This window comes from Poromitra crassiceps (genome assembly GCF_964638095.1).
Source record: "Poromitra crassiceps genome assembly, contig: HAP1_SCAFFOLD_89, whole genome shotgun sequence".
In the NCBI taxonomy this organism is placed as follows: domain Eukaryota; kingdom Metazoa; phylum Chordata; class Actinopteri; order Beryciformes; family Melamphaidae; genus Poromitra; species Poromitra crassiceps.
Window position 1 is genome coordinate 59,383 of NW_028152245.1, and position 18,824 is coordinate 78,206.

General features: G+C 43.0%; 1 protein-coding gene across 1 annotated transcript in view; it reads right to left on the reverse strand.

Moving 5' to 3' along the window:
• Positions 1-421: 421 nt before the first annotated feature.
• The window catches only part of LOC310800811 (tetraspanin-8-like), a 47,026-nt gene continuing 28,623 nt past the window's right edge, over positions 422-18,824 (reverse strand). The window contains exons 2-8 of the mRNA XM_083664727.1: positions 12,929-12,991; positions 12,658-12,777; positions 12,491-12,565; positions 8,864-8,959; positions 8,621-8,743; positions 1,795-1,878; positions 422-618 (exon numbers count right to left, since the gene is read on the reverse strand). Coding sequence (XP_083520853.1) covers positions 547-618; positions 1,795-1,878; positions 8,621-8,743; positions 8,864-8,959; positions 12,491-12,565; positions 12,658-12,777; positions 12,929-12,991 — 633 coding nt within the window. The 3' untranslated portion in view covers positions 422-546. The remainder of the gene's footprint in view (positions 619-1,794; positions 1,879-8,620; positions 8,744-8,863; positions 8,960-12,490; positions 12,566-12,657; positions 12,778-12,928; positions 12,992-18,824) is intronic.

The window sequence follows — 18,824 nt, forward strand, 5'->3', positions numbered from 1 at the left end:
TGCACGGTGTTAAACGAGCGCAAATGCTAAATTACCGCTTTTGGGAAGATAGGGCCCAAAGGCTCTGATAGAACCAAAAGCCTATGGCTCCTAGTCTGCAGATAAAACACAGTGAACCATAGTAATTTTGACTCAGGTGTGCATAAACTACTTCCTTTACAAAAATGTGAAATTATCGCTTATCAGACAGGGGAAGCAGATCAGTTATAGTATCAGCTGACCCCCCCCCCCAAGTCTATAGATCCCCCCCAAAATCTATAAATCCCAATATCTGAAGAACATAAGGGGGGAATTCCCCCCCAGTTTGCAAAGTGAATTTTAAGTCCTGATATATATATATATATATATATATATATATATATATATATATATATATATATATATATATATATATATATATATATATATATATGTGTGTGTGTGTAAGGTAAGGTTGGGTCTCAGGTGAAATTATTCTAACATTGAGGTTAAGTGTCTGTTCAGGGTTATTCTGGCATTGCTGATTGGCTGTTTCCAGGCAGAGGGTGTGTGGCCATCCTTCAGGCTCTAGGCCGTGGTTGGTCCATCCTTCCTGCCAATCTGGCAGTAGAGAGCCATCGCAAAGGCCATGCCGAAGATCTGCAGAGAGAGCAAACACAACACGCAACACACAACACACAACACATACAATGCACAACCAGGAAGTTAGTTTGATAGAAAGTGTCAACCAGGACGTTAACAGTTTGATATAAAGTACAAACCAAGGACCTGGAAAAAGAAGGATAACATCACTCACGTCATTTTACATTAAGGCCAGTTCTATTGAAGAGAATGGGGCGGGGCAGGGTAAGGGTCCCACTATAAACCATCTGTGTCATTTCACGTTTGATTGGAAAATGCTTCCACCAGATTAAAGAAAAAATGACATGATGTTGACTGATGCCCCATTCGGTCATGTATCATAGTTAGCTAATCTAGCTCTATTTTGGACCAAATAGCCCTTGAATTGAGCTACGTATATGCAGCTGCTGGAGAGATCCATGATCTGTTTGGAGACCAAATGTACTCACACATTCACATAAAAAAACATCTGTCATCACAACATAATGTCTTTTCTTTAATCTGGTGGAAGCATTTTTCAATCAAAGGTGAAACAACACAGATATTATGGTTTAGAGTGGGACCTTGTTCACCCCATTCATTTCAATAGAACTGGCACCAAAGTCTGGCCCAATGCAAAATCTGAACGCTGTGACGTGAGTGATGTCTTATCCTTCTATTTTAGGGCCATTGGAGTGAACCAGGAAGTTGTGTTGTGTCAGTCATACTCACCACACGATGAAATATTAATCCAAAATGCACATAATTGGTCTTTTTGGAAGGAAAAGAGGTAGCCGGCACTATTTTCCAAACATGGCCGCCGATCTCTTTTCCTTCCAAAAAGACAGATTATGTGCATTTTGGATTAACATTTCATCGTGTGGTGAGTACCCGAAGCACAACATGTATTTTGGCGCCGTGAGATGTGTGTTTTGGCAGATTTTTAACAGCTGTACCATTATTCTATGGCGATAATTACTAACTTCACGATAGCTCACTGTAAACTGAGCAGAGAGTGCCGGTAAGGCATGGTGTATCTTGGTTATGGGGGATGTGGCAAATGAGCTAAACTTCCAAAAAAGTGGAGTATCCCTTTAAGCTAAATAGCTTTGCTACTTGTAGCAAGCTACTGCCCAACACTGAAAACAACAGTAGGCTCCGTCCATATATATACACAGTCAATGGTGTGTGTGTGGTGTGTGTCTCTTTACTGACCATGAGGACTGCAATAGCGAAGGCGATTCCAAGCACAACCACCATGTTTTTCTCCATGAACGATATGATGTGTTCCGTACACGCCTGCAGACAGACAGACAATTTTTGAGTTTTGTAAAGTGTGGGGGGAGGGAATGGGGGTTTCCTATCGGTTGACTTCTCTCCCTCATTAACTCCATTCATGAGGAGATTACCCCATCCAGCGCTTTAAGACACTTAATTAGCACCACCTGGGTGCAATTACAAGTGCCTGCTTGCTGATTGGCCAGCCTAGGCCATATATACCTACTCTCAGCCGCGGCGCTCTTGCCTTTCTGATTTCCAGCTACAAGCAGACTGCCAAATCTCACCCTTTGAGCGTGAGAGTCATGCAATTTAACCTCTTCACATGCTCACACGCCACACTTGCTATTTCATATGCCAGAATCGCAAATTGTCTTCTCTCTCTCTCTGCATTCATGCAGGCGTGCACCGCATTGCCTTCTCACTCTCTCGCTCGCTCTCCCTCTCTCATTATGCGCGTCACCCCTCCTGCTCTGCTCTCCTCTCCGTCTCCAAACTCACATTTCATCACATGAACTTGACCTCACTCTTCTTCAGTGGCAATCGCCATAATCGCTGTTATAATTGGGTTCCTCACAGAAGGAAATATGACGTATCATGCGCAAGAACAGAACGGAGCTGACGGCTTGCAGGTACTGAGAGGAAATGAATGAGGCATTGTAATTGGAACATCGCTATATTATGGACTGGAAGGGCAATGTCTTGGAATATTGGCTTTTATTATGCAATTTGTTGTGAAAGTCTGGTAAATGGAGTGGAGCGCAGTAGTAGTAGTATGCGTGTGTAATGACATGGTTTCTTTGATCTCGTTCTGCTCAGCATGGACATATAGGCTAAACAAAGTATGAAGAGGCTCCTTAACAAACATAGACCCCCCTGAACCCCTTTTGCCAACCCTCCCCCCTCCCCCTCCCCCCTCCTTGTACGGTGCGATCTTATCCACTTTTTTAGACAGTGTCTTGTCTTTTCCTTGTACTGGCTTGATCAAAGTGAATTTAGCTTGTGGACAATAAAGTACATCTAAGAGTTAAATTAATCCAATTAATTGAAGATCAACTGTGAGAGAAAACTTGTCTTGTTTATTGATCATTATTTTTAAGAGTTTTGGTGCATTGAACCAGATGACAGATGACAACCAACATGATAAATAGCCTACTGTTTTATTTTTGCATGATTTGAGCAATATACCTGCGTGCCACTTGTAATAATACAAACTGTTGCAGTAGTAAACCTCAAAGGAGGGCAAACATAGGCTATTAACTTGAGCCTAAAGGCATCCAAAATGACTTCGGTCCCCCAAAATTGAAATCCTGGTGTGATGTGAATCATTCGATCTGAATAGACGTTAAAACGACGTTAAAACCAAACCACGCTCTTCCCCTCTCTGCAGTTTCCTTTTTTTATCGTGGCCGCTGGCATTTTGTCAATCAATCCAGCATGCATGCACAGGTTTCCATGTTGGGATAATGATGAATGTGCACGTTAAATTGGCCATTTCCATATCACAACACAATCCACGCACGTCAATAGGCATCATCATCATCAACCTTTATTTAGCCAGGCAAGTCTGTAAGAACAAGTTCTTATCCAGTGTGACAGCCTGGTAGGAGACAAAATACCTCCTAAGGGGAGGAACACAAAACAGGAGTTGGTCCGTGATGGAGGAAGACATAGACAGTTTCTTCCATTTCATTCTGCGTTCTGGCTGCACTCGGCTCGCCCATGCTGCAGCGTCAACATGCTGCACTGACACAACACCTCCGGCTGTTACTTTAAAAATAAAACGCTGTGTGAAAACTATAGACTGTAAAAAGAGAAAAGCACTATACGACAACACCTCCGGTCGGGATTTTCAAAATAAAAACCCACCATTGCTAAGTGCTGTTGGTAATCTGAGACATTCAACGTTGAGTATAGCAGGTAGTTGTATAGCAGGCTAAAAAGGCTTTGAAAGTTATTTTTCAAACAAGAATCTTTGGCATGTGGTTGTATGATTGCATTTGTGCTCAACCAAAGATAGTGTGATGGGCTGAAAGACGATATCAGTTAGGCCTATTTGTTTATAATGAAGATTTTTTTAGTTTCCCTGTCACAAAAGGGGGAATAAGTAACAACAACAACAAATTGGTATTGACCCAAAATTTTGCAATCGGTGCATCCCTAATTTTAATTTGGTCATATTCGTCTACTAACTAGACCGGTGGTTCTCAACCTTTTGGCTCTTAAGCCCTTAAAAACTCTTGATGCAGTGGTGACCCCTGTTGCGCTCATGTAACGGAAAGAGTAGAGAAATAAGGATATAGGCCTAACACATGTTTTATCTTGTTTCAGCTTGTTTCAATGAAAGCTGTCTACTATTTTTGCTTACTTTTAGAAATAAAATAATAAAATAAATAAGATTAGATACAAGTTATTGAATATAGGTCTGTCATGCAACATAGAAGAACTATGGAAAGGTATTTCCCAACATTTGATTAAAAATAGCCCCGGAATTGATCAAAAATGCCCCCGAAACATATTTCACAAGGGCAAAAAAAGCCCTGGTTAAAAAAAGGTAATTTCCTACATTACTTCTTACTGACATATTCTACCAATTATGTTGTTTGTTGTTTAGCATAAATTTGTAGACGGACCTCCAGGGGCCGCCCGGGGAATTTTTGTCCAGGGGGCTACCAAAAGTAGGGTTGGGTGATATGGTTGAAATCATTATGATAATCATGAGGAAATTATAAGAAATTGAGCAAATATTGATGGTTAAGACCAACATCACAACAGTTTAATCCTGTTAATTTAAAAATGCCTATTCCTTGCTAAATGTTGCTTCAAATGTAAATATTCCCCCCTTCCCTTCCCCCGAAATCTCACTCCTAACTTTGGCAGCTCTTCAGTCGTGTGATAGTGTGTGTGGAATATGAGCAAACAGAACAAACAAAGCGAATAGCATTAGTGTTCAGTGGGCCCACTTGATAAGAAGAAGAGCTGGTCACAGGCAGTGGTCCCTCTTAGGGTGAAACTAGTGGAGGATTTCCCTCTGCACACAGCCTGCCTTTAGTCTGAATCTGCCCAAGGCAGAGGAAGGCATCGGTCGCATGGATAGGTTGTGATGGCTAGCTAAGAGCGGTAGCAGCCGAGTTGTGGTCCGTTGCTATGCTATTAAAGTTCCTGTACCGAATCCGCCCATGGTGGAAGAAGTCTGGAACAATGCCTCATGTCAAGATGAAGTAGCGATATTCCAGGAATAAGAGCTGTGTATTCCCAAGGTCCGTGTACATCACAGAGTTGGTAAAAAGTAGTCTAGCATAGCTAGCCAGGCTGCGTGTATACTTTTGCCAACTACTTAGCTGATGCATGACGAAGCCAGAAGAAGAGATGCTGCTAGTTAGCGCGCTAGCAACACGCTAACCGCAAAATTAAAACTTCAAAGAGCTAGCAAACAGATGGTTTGTAAAAGTGACTCTTTGTGATCTTCCATTACACATTGTTTTTGTTTCATTCAGTCAGGCTGGCTTTACCGAGCAAGTCTGACTTCATGTTTAATAGTAAACACAACATAGCCGGTGAGTAATAACACGTAACGTTATGTTAGCCAGAACCTGTCAGTAATGTTAATACCCATGTACCGCGGGGTGCCCAATGCGAGCGTCGGATTGTGTGTGTATGTCAGTTTATAAACAAAGTAACTATAACTGATACACATTAGATGAATCACGTTGTCATGTTGCTCATTGCGTGGGATACATGGAGGACCTTTGATGACATCACTAGAGCCTTCTGTGACTTAGCTGCCACCCCAGACGCCATAGACTACTGGATGGAGCCTCTGGAGTGATTTGTGGTATTGTTATATGCGACACTTCCTGTCGGTAGGGACCGCAACTCGGGTGTTTCAGTGTTCCACTAAGGGGATCTAAAGTCTATTTCTTGAAAAAAATTGTTAAATGAAGACGTTTTGGGGTCATTAAATACATTAATCTTGGAAAATAAAACTCTTTTAGTGAAACTGTTTTAGTACCTGGAAACTAGTGGCGAACAAAGGCTCACTCTTGTATTTGCATACAGAGATTCGATTGGCTATTCGGCTTTTGTTTACATCGGAGTAGCAACGAGTTTCCCCCTCCCACTGCCAGGGACTGTTGTCTCTCTGGCATGGTCTGAGTGCTTTAGTTAATGCAACTAGCTCCCTGATTAACCCAGGACAACACGAATGCTGAAAGGCGTCTGTGCGGATTAACTTTCTTAAACTTTATTTGCGAGTACTGCCGGGCCACTTTCCTGACACAACGTGGAGGATGGGCAGAATTCACAAGGAATGCCAACTGTAACGTTACTGTTTCCCCGTGAGATGATCTTGTTGGAGTGAGTTTATCTAACAACATGTCTGTGCGCGCGTGTGTGTGTGTCCGTCCGTCCGTCCGTCTGTTTGTCTGTCTGTGTTGTGTGTTTATCGCCAAACAAAGTTTGTGGATGGCTCTCTGGCTAACGTTAGCAAATGACTTAAAATAAGAAGTGAGATTTAATCCGTTGTAAGCGCACAGAGAAGCCATTTTGGCCTGTTGTGGCTCTCATTGGCCAGGAGACGTTTTTGCACCAAAATGGTGGTAGCGTTATTGTCTAAAGCATACAGTTGTCGACTCTTGTCTTCAATACACTTTGATAGCTAGCTTGAGCTAGCCAGCACTGTAGTGTGAGGCAGAGTCCTGCACCGGGTCGGGGTTCCGCGGGGCCCCGCCGGGTACCCGCAAAAGAACGCAGGGTGCGGGTAAAAAATACACTTCTGTAAATTGGTGGGTCGGGCCGCGGGTAAAAATGAACTAAATGCGGACAGAGGGCGGGTGGAACAACGACAACGTATGAGCCATGTATGTTTTTCTGTTGCACTCAGACTGAGGCAGGGGGTGTGTCTGGCAGGGGGTGTGTCTGGCAGCTGGTCTGACTGGAAGAGGAGAAAAGTTTCTGACGCACGTTTTCAGCTTTGTTTACATAACCGGCATCGTTTCAAGTATGCGCATACTGTGCATTGTGTGACGCTATATGGACGGGGGGTCAATGTGATTGATTGGAGACAATACAAGTCGGACAGATAATATAGTAGGCTAACGTTAGCCTCCACTACAGACAACCATACACACTGGCTGTTTTCATAGCAACAGGCAACAACATGTCATGGATGGATAGTGTGAAAGTGGAGGGGTCTCATCCCAACGTGGATTTACGTTCCAACAGCAATCATAAAGGCAGTATGGATTATACCAGACATATTGGAAATAGCTGGTAAGTCACTTTGCTTGCTGTAACTGCTGGGGACAGATGATGGTTGCAGCCCCTGAACTACCAACGCCAGGTGACTGGGGGTGGAAGAGGAATGCAGTGGACAGTGCAAATGTGTCAAGGCAGCACTTCAGTGTACTGTACTCCACTGTGGTGGACTGTTTTCAGAACTAACATTGTATCTCACCATTCAATGTAACTGAGTGACCTCTTGTTTATTGTTATAAAAAAGAAAATAAAGTAAAAAAACAACAATAACATTGCATTTCATTGAAAACATTAAATATGTTGATGGTTTTACTATTATTTAGTTCCCTGAATGTGAGATGCATATCGTCTGATTTTTACTTTTTGTCATAAATCAGTGCCATTGGTCACCCTTCATGTCTCTGTGTGGCTTTTACCAAATGCAACCAATGGAAAAGCATTAAAACGAGCTTGTGAGTAAATCTCGTAACGCCATTCGCCCTCAATTTGTCAGTCAAACCTCGAAATTCGTCCCCTACCTCCGTCTGTACCCCCCCCCCCCCCCCCCCCCCCATGCAGGGAAAGTCAAACGGCAGACGTGCTGTGTATTTCTGATACCGTTTTGACTAATCCTGGCTTCCTCTGACGTTAATAGATCAATAAAATGTTTTCCAGTTATTCCTAGGCTGCAAACTTGTTTTAACATGCAAATCGGAGTGGTTTCTGACGAGAATAAAGTAACGTTAACGCTACGTTATGTCAGACTGTTCTCATCCCCATGCCAAAGCCCTTGCCTCGGCCATGAGAGGCTCAGAGCACTGCTGCTGCTGCTGCTGCGCGCGCCCCCGCGGCCCTGAGCTTGGGGCTCGTGCATGATCATACCAGAGGGGAGGCGGCCATCAGCGCCTGACTGGCCAGGAGAGAGTGCTTCCAAGTCAGACTGATAATATAAACAACATAATTTGAGCTTATCCAGGTAAGATATTAATAAAGTAATGACACATTCAGCAGGAAACTAACTATAATTAAGACATGTGCCAACTTTGACGACGTTTGGTTCAGTATTTTAGGAGCAAACAGGTTTTCTTTAACTTCCTGAAAAGTTGCTGTTTTGGAGATTCGAGGTCCTGCCGCGGCAGCGATGATATAGTTAGGTAGGCACTACCATGTTGTAAATAGGCCCACTGCATTCCTCATCCTTGAAAATGTAGGATTAGCCACCGGAATCAAGCTTCTAGGTGATTTAGAACCTGAGATACTGGTAAAATAACAACCGTGGTGGCCATCTTGGAAAACGGCCACCTATGCGATGGCCCTATAGTAAAAAATCGTCCTTAGGGCATGCTCTAACAGTGTGCAAAAGCTCATGCTTGTATCGTCAAAGGCACAATTCATTCACCTATCTGCTGGACTAAGACAATCTCTGTTTGTTTAAATTTTTGTCCCACTGATGATGTCATAGGCACTGATGTAAACTTAAAACTTAAAACTTAATAATAATAATAATTCTTATTTTTATTAGCCCCACCGTGGTGTAGACCTGGCGTCCTCCAACATTCTTGCAGGTTTGACTCGTGTCCTTACAGTCACAGGAGGAGGGGACAGTGCTGCCCCAGTCAGCTGGTCCATCGACCACACCACAACACTTCAACTGGAACAGAGACAAGAGGTCAACTGGTGTGTGTGTGTGTGTGTGTGTGTGTGCGCGTGTGCGTGTGCGTGTGAGTGCGCGTGCATGTGCATGTGCATGTGCGTGCATGTGCGTGTGTACCTCCTCCTCTAGCTTTTGCAGGTCTGTCTGGACGTCAGCTGGTTGGTCTTTTAGTGGCACCAGTTTGGCCAGGTGCTCCTTCACCAGGTCTTTAGCCTGCATGGGGTACATGAGATATATTACATTACATTATATTACATTGCATACATGAGTTACATAGCCTGGTCAATGGCCCCAATGAATCCTTCATTAGGGTCTGGACGCAAGCCAATACACCACTGATTCTGTGATGTAATTTTCAGCCCCAACTGATTGTTTGCTGCCTGTGTCAATCATCGAACTATTTGACCAATCACAGTAGCAAAGCAGGACAACTTTGACTATTCTGTGCCAAATAACTTAAATTGATAAGAACTGACGGCTAATGGGTTGTTCCCCTCAGAACTGTAACATCTTGATGCAGGAGCGCTGTGTCAAAAAAACAGGCTTTGTCTCTTGCCTTCAATACTGTCTGCTACATCATGGTACCTACTACACCGGTAAATGGTAAATGGCCAGCATTTATATAGCGCTTTTATCCAAAGCGCTTTACAGTCAGTAGGTACATTCACCCATTCACACACCGATGGCGGCAGGTTACCACGCATACATAAGTTCTGCTGGCACACCAACTGGAGCAATTTGGGGTTCAGTGTCTTGCCCAAGGACACATCGACATGCAGACTGGAGGAGCCGGGAATCGAACCACCGACCTCTTTTACCCAAAGCAATTAGTGGACGACCCGCTCTACCTCCTGAGCTACAGCCACCCCGGCAACCGGAATGCGTTTAACGTTAACTTCAGCTGCAAGCCACAAGCAGCTCAACAGATTTCAAAGCTGCCCACTGCTCCTAGTTCTAGGAAGGTTCCTAGTAGAGGATGGGTCAAATGCAGAGGATGAATTTCCCCATGGGGATAAATAAAGGATAACTTAACTTAACTTAACTTAACTTAAAGCTGATATGTTACTGGAAAGAGCGTGACTCTGACTGGTTAACAAGTGAAACCTTTGGTCACTCAGACTAGCGTTTTGAGCCTGGTGTCAGTAAAGTGGTTTACAGCAGCAGTAGTGGGCTGAGCTAACGTAGCTAACAGCTAGCTAGCCTAGCATGTGTGTAGTTGCAGCACTCTGTAATGTGTCATCGGTAACGTTAGATTAGGTCCCGCCGCTTACTACGACCAGCCAATCAGGTGTCCTGGACAGTATCTGTCCTTAATAACCACAGTGGACTCTTATGGGTCCAGACCCATAAGAGTCCTATGGGTCCAGACCCATAAGAGTGTGACAACTGCGATTCATATGGGGCTGGATACCATGCTATGAGTTACATGGGTTACATGTCATTACATTACATTGCATAAATGAGTTACATGGGTTGGATTACCTTACCTTACATAACTTTACATTACATTGCATATGAGTTTACATGGGTTACATTATAGATTACATTACATTATATTATATTACATTACATTGCCATACATGGGTTACATTACATTACTTTACTACATTGCATACATGGGTTACATGGGTTAAGCGTTGGTTATACTCCCAGGAGGACAACGTTTACGGACAGCTGCGGAAACCATGGACACATTGTTTTGCCTACAGAGAGGAGGTGAGGGTCCTGGAACAATGGTGCCAGGACAACCACCTCTCTCTGAACGTCTCCAAGACCAAGGAGATCATTGTGGACTACAGGAGAGGGGGGGGCGCACCAATCACCCCCCAATCACCATCAACGGCACAGTGGTGGAAAGGGTGGACAGCTTCAAGTACCTGGGAGTCAACATCCACCAGGACCTGACCTGGGCCGGCCACACCGCCACTGTGGTCAAAAAGGCCCAACAGCGAATACACGGACTCAGGCGCCTGAAGAAATTTGGGCTAAGGAAAGAAATCCTCAGGGACTTCTACAGAGGCACCATTGAAAGCCTGCTGACTGGCTGCTTCACCGCCTGGTACGGGAACTGTACCACCATGGACCGCAGGGCGCTACGGAGGGTGAGGCGCGCGGCCCAGCACGTAACAGGAGACGAGTTGCCAGAACTGCATGAACTGTATAACCAGCGGTGCCTCAGGAGGTCCCTGAAGATCATCAAAGACACAAACCATCCCCACAACAGCCTGTTCTCCCTGCTACCCTCAGGGAGGAGATACAGGGTTCCAAAAGCATGCACAAATCGCTTGAGGAACAGTTTCTTCCCGCAGGCCACGAGACTCCTTAACATACACAAATAGTGTAGTAGTCGTACCGTACCGTACTGCAGCTGCTACCATTATGTATGCCTAAAGTGTAATTGTATGTTTAACAAGGTACATGCTATTTGCACCTGTATGTCAAATACGTCGAATTTAAAATGTCTGAACACGTCTTAACGTATGCACATGCCTAATGTTTAATTGTATGTTTAATAAGGTACATGCTATTTGCACTGTATGTCAAATACGTCGAATTTAAAATGTCTGAACACGTCTAACGTATGCACATGACATGTGCACCTATGTGCAATGAATATGCCACTGACTTGTCTTATCGCTATTCTGCCTTATTGCCTATTGCTGCTTAGTATTGCTTATTGATGCCTATTTCTTATTGCCTATTGCTCATTGCTTGTTGCCTATTTGTACTATGTCGTAAACAGAGTCCACAGCACAAGAATTTCACACGTGATACTTGTACCATGGAGTGACAATAAAAATCTTGAATCTTGAATCTTGAATCTTGAATCTTGAATCTTGAATCTTGAATCTTGAATCTTTTCTTTTATTAATACACAAGGCAAGATGTGCAAAAATCCAAGGTAAAACACATGTAGCAGCCCAATCCAGATTAAAAACAAGCAAACAAATGAGTGATATAACCACCATCAGATGCAACACCATATGACATCAGGCTACTGTACACCTTTGAAAGGGGAATGTCATACACTGTCAGGGGCCACATCGACGAGGCAACAATCCAAACTGCAAAACCATAATTTTAACTTTCCTGGGAGCCTGGAATGCCTTGAATCATTTCCTGCTTCAACTATTCAAATTGTCCCGTATCACTGAGACTTACATTATACCATCATCCTAAACACGAATCAGCAGAGAAATGACCCAAATTGAGATGAAAAAAGCGGGATAGAGAGGATCAGTCTAAGATCAGTCTTTTTGAATGAATTGGCGCTATTCTGTCAATTACAATTAATACTTGCGCCATTGATTCTGGCAGTTGACATCTCCAAGTAAACGACATCCAAAAAAGTGAGGACCCAATGTCTGATGGTGAGAGAGTGAGGGGCTTCCATCGTAACACAACCATCTTTTTAGCAGCTGGAATACCAGTTAGTACAATATGCCTAGTAGCCTTTGACATATTGACCCCAAGTCATTCAGCAGTAAGGCGGGTGGGTATACAGTCACTGGAACAGTTAGATATATTAAGTCAGATCATTTCGCAGCCACCTTGGTCTAAAACTGTACAAACGGTGGACATTCTCACACCATTGAATAAAAGTGCCAGGAGCATTCAAAGTACACAGACTGCAAGAGGGATCATTTATCACTTTCATAGCGTGTAGTTTGCGTGGAGTGAGATAAGTTCTGTGTATGTAATTGAAATGAATCTGTTTGTGGTCTGGGTTATGGGAAGTCTTACCTTGTTCTCGTCCACAGCTCCCACAATGCCTGCTGCCACCAGGAGGATGAAGATGACGAGCAGACCGATGAAGAACTGAGGAAGAGAGGAGCCAGATTCATGGTTTTATCTTAAATAATAACCTGTGGTGTGTGTGTGCTCGTGCATGCGTGCGTGTGTGTATGTACCATTAGCAGCAGGCAGCGGTTCTCCCTAATGGCTCCACAGCAGCCCAGGAAGCCGAGGACCATGATGATGACACCGATGGCGATCATCAGATCGATGCCGGGAATCGCTTTGCTCGTTATCTATAATAATAATAATAATACATGATACATGATACATGCTATTTATATAGCACTTTGCTCAATATCTGGATGGAGGGGCGATATCCACACATCTCTCTCATCCTACTTCCCCTTCATGTCTGCGGACAGCAGAGAGAAATATCCTTCATACCTTGTTTCCATCCTTTTCCACTTTCAGGTAGATGGAAACTCCCAGGATGATACAACCACTCACCTGGGAAGAGAGACATGATTTTAAATTATAAATCAATTAATTTGAAAGTAATAAGACAAAATGAAATGAGAAGCATCATAATAGAGGTTAGAGGTATGGACAGCATTGGTGAAACTCTGGTAGCATCTAGAGGGGAACTCCTGTGGCAGCAGCTTCATTGTTTTTGAGAAAAATTAAAGAATTACATTTTTATTTTATTTTTCATGTTTAATGTTGAATATTTGCCCCCACTGCCCTCCACAAAATATTTCCTTTATACATGTAAATGTTATTGGCTGAGTTTCCCAACAAAGAAGCTTCTTAAGGAGTTAAGAAGCTTCTTAAGGAGTTAAGAAGGCTCCAAAGAAGTGTTTCCCAAACGCCTTCTTAACAGCCTTCTTAACACATCACTAAAGAAGGCTCTTAACACATTCACTGCCAGACGTTTTTTTTTTACTGTAGTTAGCTTCTGCCAGAGGGTTTTTTTGAGGATTCTGGCTCATCTTTCAAGACCCGAGGATTATTTTCTGCTAAGATTTTGTGAACACACAATATCTCAAAAGAACTAATAGAATGTGTGCTTTCTCTGTCTAAAAGAGTTAGTTTGTAGAGTTAGTAGTTATGTAAGCATTAGCAGTTGAATACAGCATGGTTTCAGCGTCAGAAAAATTATTCAGAGATAAACGGCTTTTTGTGAAATTGGATAGAACAGTCACTTTAACCATTCATTTTTGGCATCAGTAAGAGTCAGACATCTAAACAATAGTTTTGAACAGTAATTTCCTCCATAACAGCAGGAAACCCCCCTCTGCTTCCAACTCCTCCCTCTGTGTGTGTTCTCCTCCTGCCTCCCTGGCTCTCCAGCGGGCGTGTCACAACGAAGTTGCTGCTGCCTGGCTGCTGCCTGTTTGCGCGGCCGCTGTTTGAGGAAGTCTGGGTGGACTCGCTCGTTTCGTGGAGTTTTGGTTGAGAGCTTTGATGCGATTCTGGTCATATTTATGCTGCGTGTTTCAAAGTGTGCATCCAATCTATTCTTGGAACCCCCCACCGTTGCCACCGCTGTGCATCAGCGCGAAAGTGAAAGCGTTTTCGCCATCAATTTTACAGTATGAGAACGGCTTCCTCGCGCTTTTCCCTCCAGTTTTGGGTCGCCTCTTTCTACTGTGGAGAGACATGTCGACACTCAGTGGGTCGGTAAAATAGATTATACACATTCAATACCTCCAATTCTGGTGTAGGAGACGTAAAAGGGTTAGATCAACGTCCCACCGTCAAAAAAAAAAAATCGATTCTGAAAACGTGTTAACACGTCGTTGGCAGTCAACAGCTGGATTCTGAAAACGTGTTAACACGTCCTTGGCAGTGAACGTGTTAAGAAGCATCTTAACTGGAGCTGTCCACCATCTCTATGTGAGAGGTCCTCTGCAGCCCACTAGATGGCACTCTGAGCCCACCAGTGGGCCACGACCCAGTGGTTGAGAAACACTGTTGTAGAATAACCTAATCGTGGTCATGTTAAACAAGAACTTCTTCTATCAAACATTATTTATTTCAGACATGGACTGCAGTTCAAATTGCTTTATATACACAGCATACAACAAAATTGCGAGAAACACTACAGAATTTAAGCGACCTTGGGTTCTGTGAAAGGTGCTATATAAATCCACAACATTCTTATTATAAAAGGAATCCATTCTGATTAGAGGAATATGGCCTACGGTAAAACATTTAAAACACAAGTAACCATACATGATGTTCAAGTGTTCCCCAATTTTAAACACTAAAGGGTGCATGAAAGAAAGGAAAAAGGGAAAAACACAAGAGGAACAGTGGACACAAGTATCTCCTTTTGCCTGACGCGGCTGGATCTGCCAGTGTTTCGTCATTAACACATTCACTGCCAGCCATTTTTTTTTACTGTAGGTAGGTTCTGCCAGAGGGTTTTTTTGAGGATTCTGGCTCATCTTTCAAGACCCGAGGATTCTTTTCTGCTAAGATTTTGTGAACACACAATATCTCAAAAGAACTAATAGAATGTGTGCTTTCTCTGTCTAAAAGAGTTAGTTTGTAGAGTTAGTAGTTATGTAAGCATTAGCAGTTGAATACAGCATGGTTTCAGCGTCTGAAAAATTATTCAGAGATAAACGGCTTTTTGTGAAATTCGATAGAACAGTCACTTTAACCATTCATTTTTGGCATCAGTAAGACGTCAGACATCTAAACAATAGTTTTGAACAGTAATTTCCTCCATAACAGCAGGAAACCCCCCTCTGCTTCCAACTCCTCCCTCCGTGGGCGTTCTTCTTGGCTGCAGCGGCCGTGTCACAAGCTCGTTGCTGCTGCTGCTGCTGCTGCTGCTGCTGTGCCTGTCTGCGCGGCCGCTCTTTGAGGAAGTCTGGATGGACTTGCTCGTTTCTTGGAGTTTTGGTTGAGAGCTTTGATGAAGCTTTTGCGATTCTGGTCATATTTATGCTGCGTGTTTCAAAGTGTGTTCCACCCGTAATCTATTATGCAAATTTGCAATCTCGCACCGCCAGCAATCAGCGCGAAAACGAAAGCGTTTTCGCCAATCCATTTTCATGAGAATGGCTTCGAGGAAGCCATTCTCATGAAAATGCTTGCCTTCCTCTAGTCAGGAGAGCACTGTCGCCACTTAGTGGGTCGGTGGAATGGGTTGTAAACGTTCGGTGGTTCCAATAATTATATAAGAGATGTAAAAGGGTTAGATGCACATCCCACGGTCAAAAAAAAAAAAAAACATTTTTTTGACGGAGTAATACGTCATTGGCAGTGAACCGTTGGATTTTTTTTGACGGAGTAATACGTCGTTGGCAGTGAACGTGTTTAAGAAGGTGTTAAGAATGCCCCAGACCCTTCTTACAAAACCTTCTTAACGGAAGATAATTTTAGTCTAAGAAGCAATCGGGAAACGCGTTGGCTTCGTTGGCTTCTTACGGGAGCCTTAAAAAGGGTCAAAGAAGCTTCTTAGCGCTAAGAAGCTTTTGGGAAACGCATGCCTTCGTAACAAAAGATCATCTTAGGCTAAGAAGCAATTGGGAAACGCGTTTGCTTCTTAAGGGGGCCTTAAGAAGGGTTAAAGAAGCTTCTTAGCGCTAAGAAGCTTTTGGGAAACCCAGCCATTAGCTGTTAGCTGGAATAGCCGATGCTATTGGTATCATGGTTTTGCGATTTGAAACATTGAAGCTCAAACGCACATAGGTCAGAGATTATATGTTTGCCACTTGCCACCTGCTGCAAATACACCAATGCAGCAAAAGCCTCCAAAGATGATCTGACTCATAACCTCAATTTTTTTGGTTTTCTTTTCTGGCACCCAGCGGTTTCCGCTGCTGTCAGTGAATTTCAGACTATTTTGATCAACTTCAATAAAAAACAATAGTTATGTTGGAGCCAAATATTTAAGTTAACATTTATTGAATATTTTGATATTTTGGTTTGTTTATCAAGACATTGGCTGCGTTTCCCAAATAAGAACCTTCTTAACTCCTTAAGAAGGCTCCAAAGAAGAGGTCAGTTAAGACGGAGCCTTGAGAAAAGAGTGTTCTTAGTGGCCTTCTTAAGACAGCCCGAAAGAAGGATCTTATCACATTCACTGCCAGCAGTTTATCCAATCAGTAGGTAGCTTCTGCCAAGGGTTTTTTTGAGGATTCTGGCTCATCTTTCAAGAGCCTAGTCCTAGCCTTTCTGCTAGGACTTTGTGAACACAACATCTCAAAAGAACTAATAGAATGTGTGCTTTCTCTGTCTAAAATAGTTCGTTTTTATCATGTTCTGTTATTAGTCAGGGATCCACAGGCCCAAAAGCTCAAGAAAATGGGTTGAACCTGACATGGCATGCTATACTTTTTTTTTGTGTTTTATCTATTCATTTGGACATTAAGGTCCACTGAATGAGAGGTCTGCTCTGCCGGAAACCTCGCGAAAAAAAGTTGTGGCCATTTTTGGATATGAAGCCTTTATTTTTTGACCGAAAAATGTGAAAGAGTTTTTTTTCCTCAAAGTCCTCAGTGGGTTGCGTAGGCTGTCAATAAATTCATCCCAGGTACACAGAACATGTGTGTTGACAACACCAAGTTAAGAAATACACTTACAAAACCTTTCCAAATGATTTATAGCCATTTTCTATTACAAAAAAGCACTCGTTTTTTTAATTTTCTCCATTATTTTCATCTTTACTTTGTTAATAAGCAATTATATCCTGAAATATGACATCAGCCAATGTGTCATTCTTTTCAGCAGATATTATAGTCATTCCACACTAAAGATGATTAAAATCAACCCAAAATCAATGGATCTGTGGTGATTTTATTACCTTTATGCTCGAAATTCCTCGAGACATATTTTTAGTTTTAACAAAACCCTGTACCCCAAAGACAATACTTGTAACACAAGAAATTCAAAACAACAAAATGATTTTAATCACAAAATGTACACTGCATGACAAGCCAAGAAAACAATTATTGTTATACAGCTTTGGATAGATTGTGACCAGTATCTAGAAAACATTAAATTAAACATTAGCTGAACAAAATTATTGAAGACAACACATTAACAAAAGAAAGAAAAAAGACTGGCAACAAGGTCTATAATATAACAAAATTAACTTTGCAATGAACAAAATAACTCAATCACTGTCACTGTCTTCAAGTGTGAGAAATAACTCAATCACTGTCACTGTCTTCAAGTGTGAGTTCAATCATTGAACATTTGTTGGGGTCCCCAGTGCAGAGACATGCGATGACACACTTGACATTGGCTCTCACACAAGAGCATCCTTGGGCACACATGCTTTTCTTGCAGTGACAGTATTTGGTGTGTTTGAATTCTGCAGGTTTTGCCTCCTTCAGCATCATGGTTGCCATCAGCTTACCACTGACAAGCTCTCTGCCGAAGTCAATGGCAACAGGGTAGGTTGGTTGAGACATGTGTGCTCGCTTGCATACAGCCAACTGATGCAGGGCTCGGCGAAGGTGTAACTGGAACGAAGGCATCTTCGGTAGGTGGAAGGCAACGCATGTCTCCTTTGATATTGCCTAAGAGATGGGCTCGCAGTGCATCCAAATTACCACTGAAGTCACTCCTCTCATACAGTGACCATGTACCGCCTAGCCGCTGTCACAACATCTTCTTTAACATCCAGGCTTTCCCCAGGGTTACCTGGGTCTTCCAGGTGATCAACGTCAGTTTTGTAGCCGTGCTTTTTTCCTCTTCTGTAGAGATAGCTCACTGTGTCACATCCAGTCAGTAGGTGCTGAGGAGCATGGAGGAAAGATCTGCAGCTTGAACATCATTGTTCACTGCCAGGGCGTTTGCGATTGCATGAGCAGGTAGATATCCATCTTCTTTACCCACAGCTCCTGCACGCCATCCATGTGTGCAATGTAGTATATGCACATCATGATCACGTCTGTGTCAGTAGCCACCACTACAGCCCGTTTGTGGTGCAGATGTTGTAATGAGTATGCAATGTGGGCAAATATCCTGGTATCTGCCTCCTCATGCTTCTCACAGGATAGTTCTGGAAGCTCAACCTGACAATCTGCTTTTAACAGAACAGTGCGACCAGGATCACGGAAAATTACATGGATGGCCTGCAGGAGCTGTGGGTAAAGAAGATGCAATCGCAGACGCCCTGGCAGTGAACTATGATGTTCAAGCTGCAGATCTTTCCTCCATGCTCCTCAGCACCTACATACTGACTGGATTCAAGATTCAAGATTCAAGATTTTTATTGTCACTCCGTAGTACAAGTATCACGTGTGAAATTCTTGTGCTGTAGGCTCCGTTACAACATAGTGCAGTATAACAGTGCAAAAACAGGGCATATAGATGC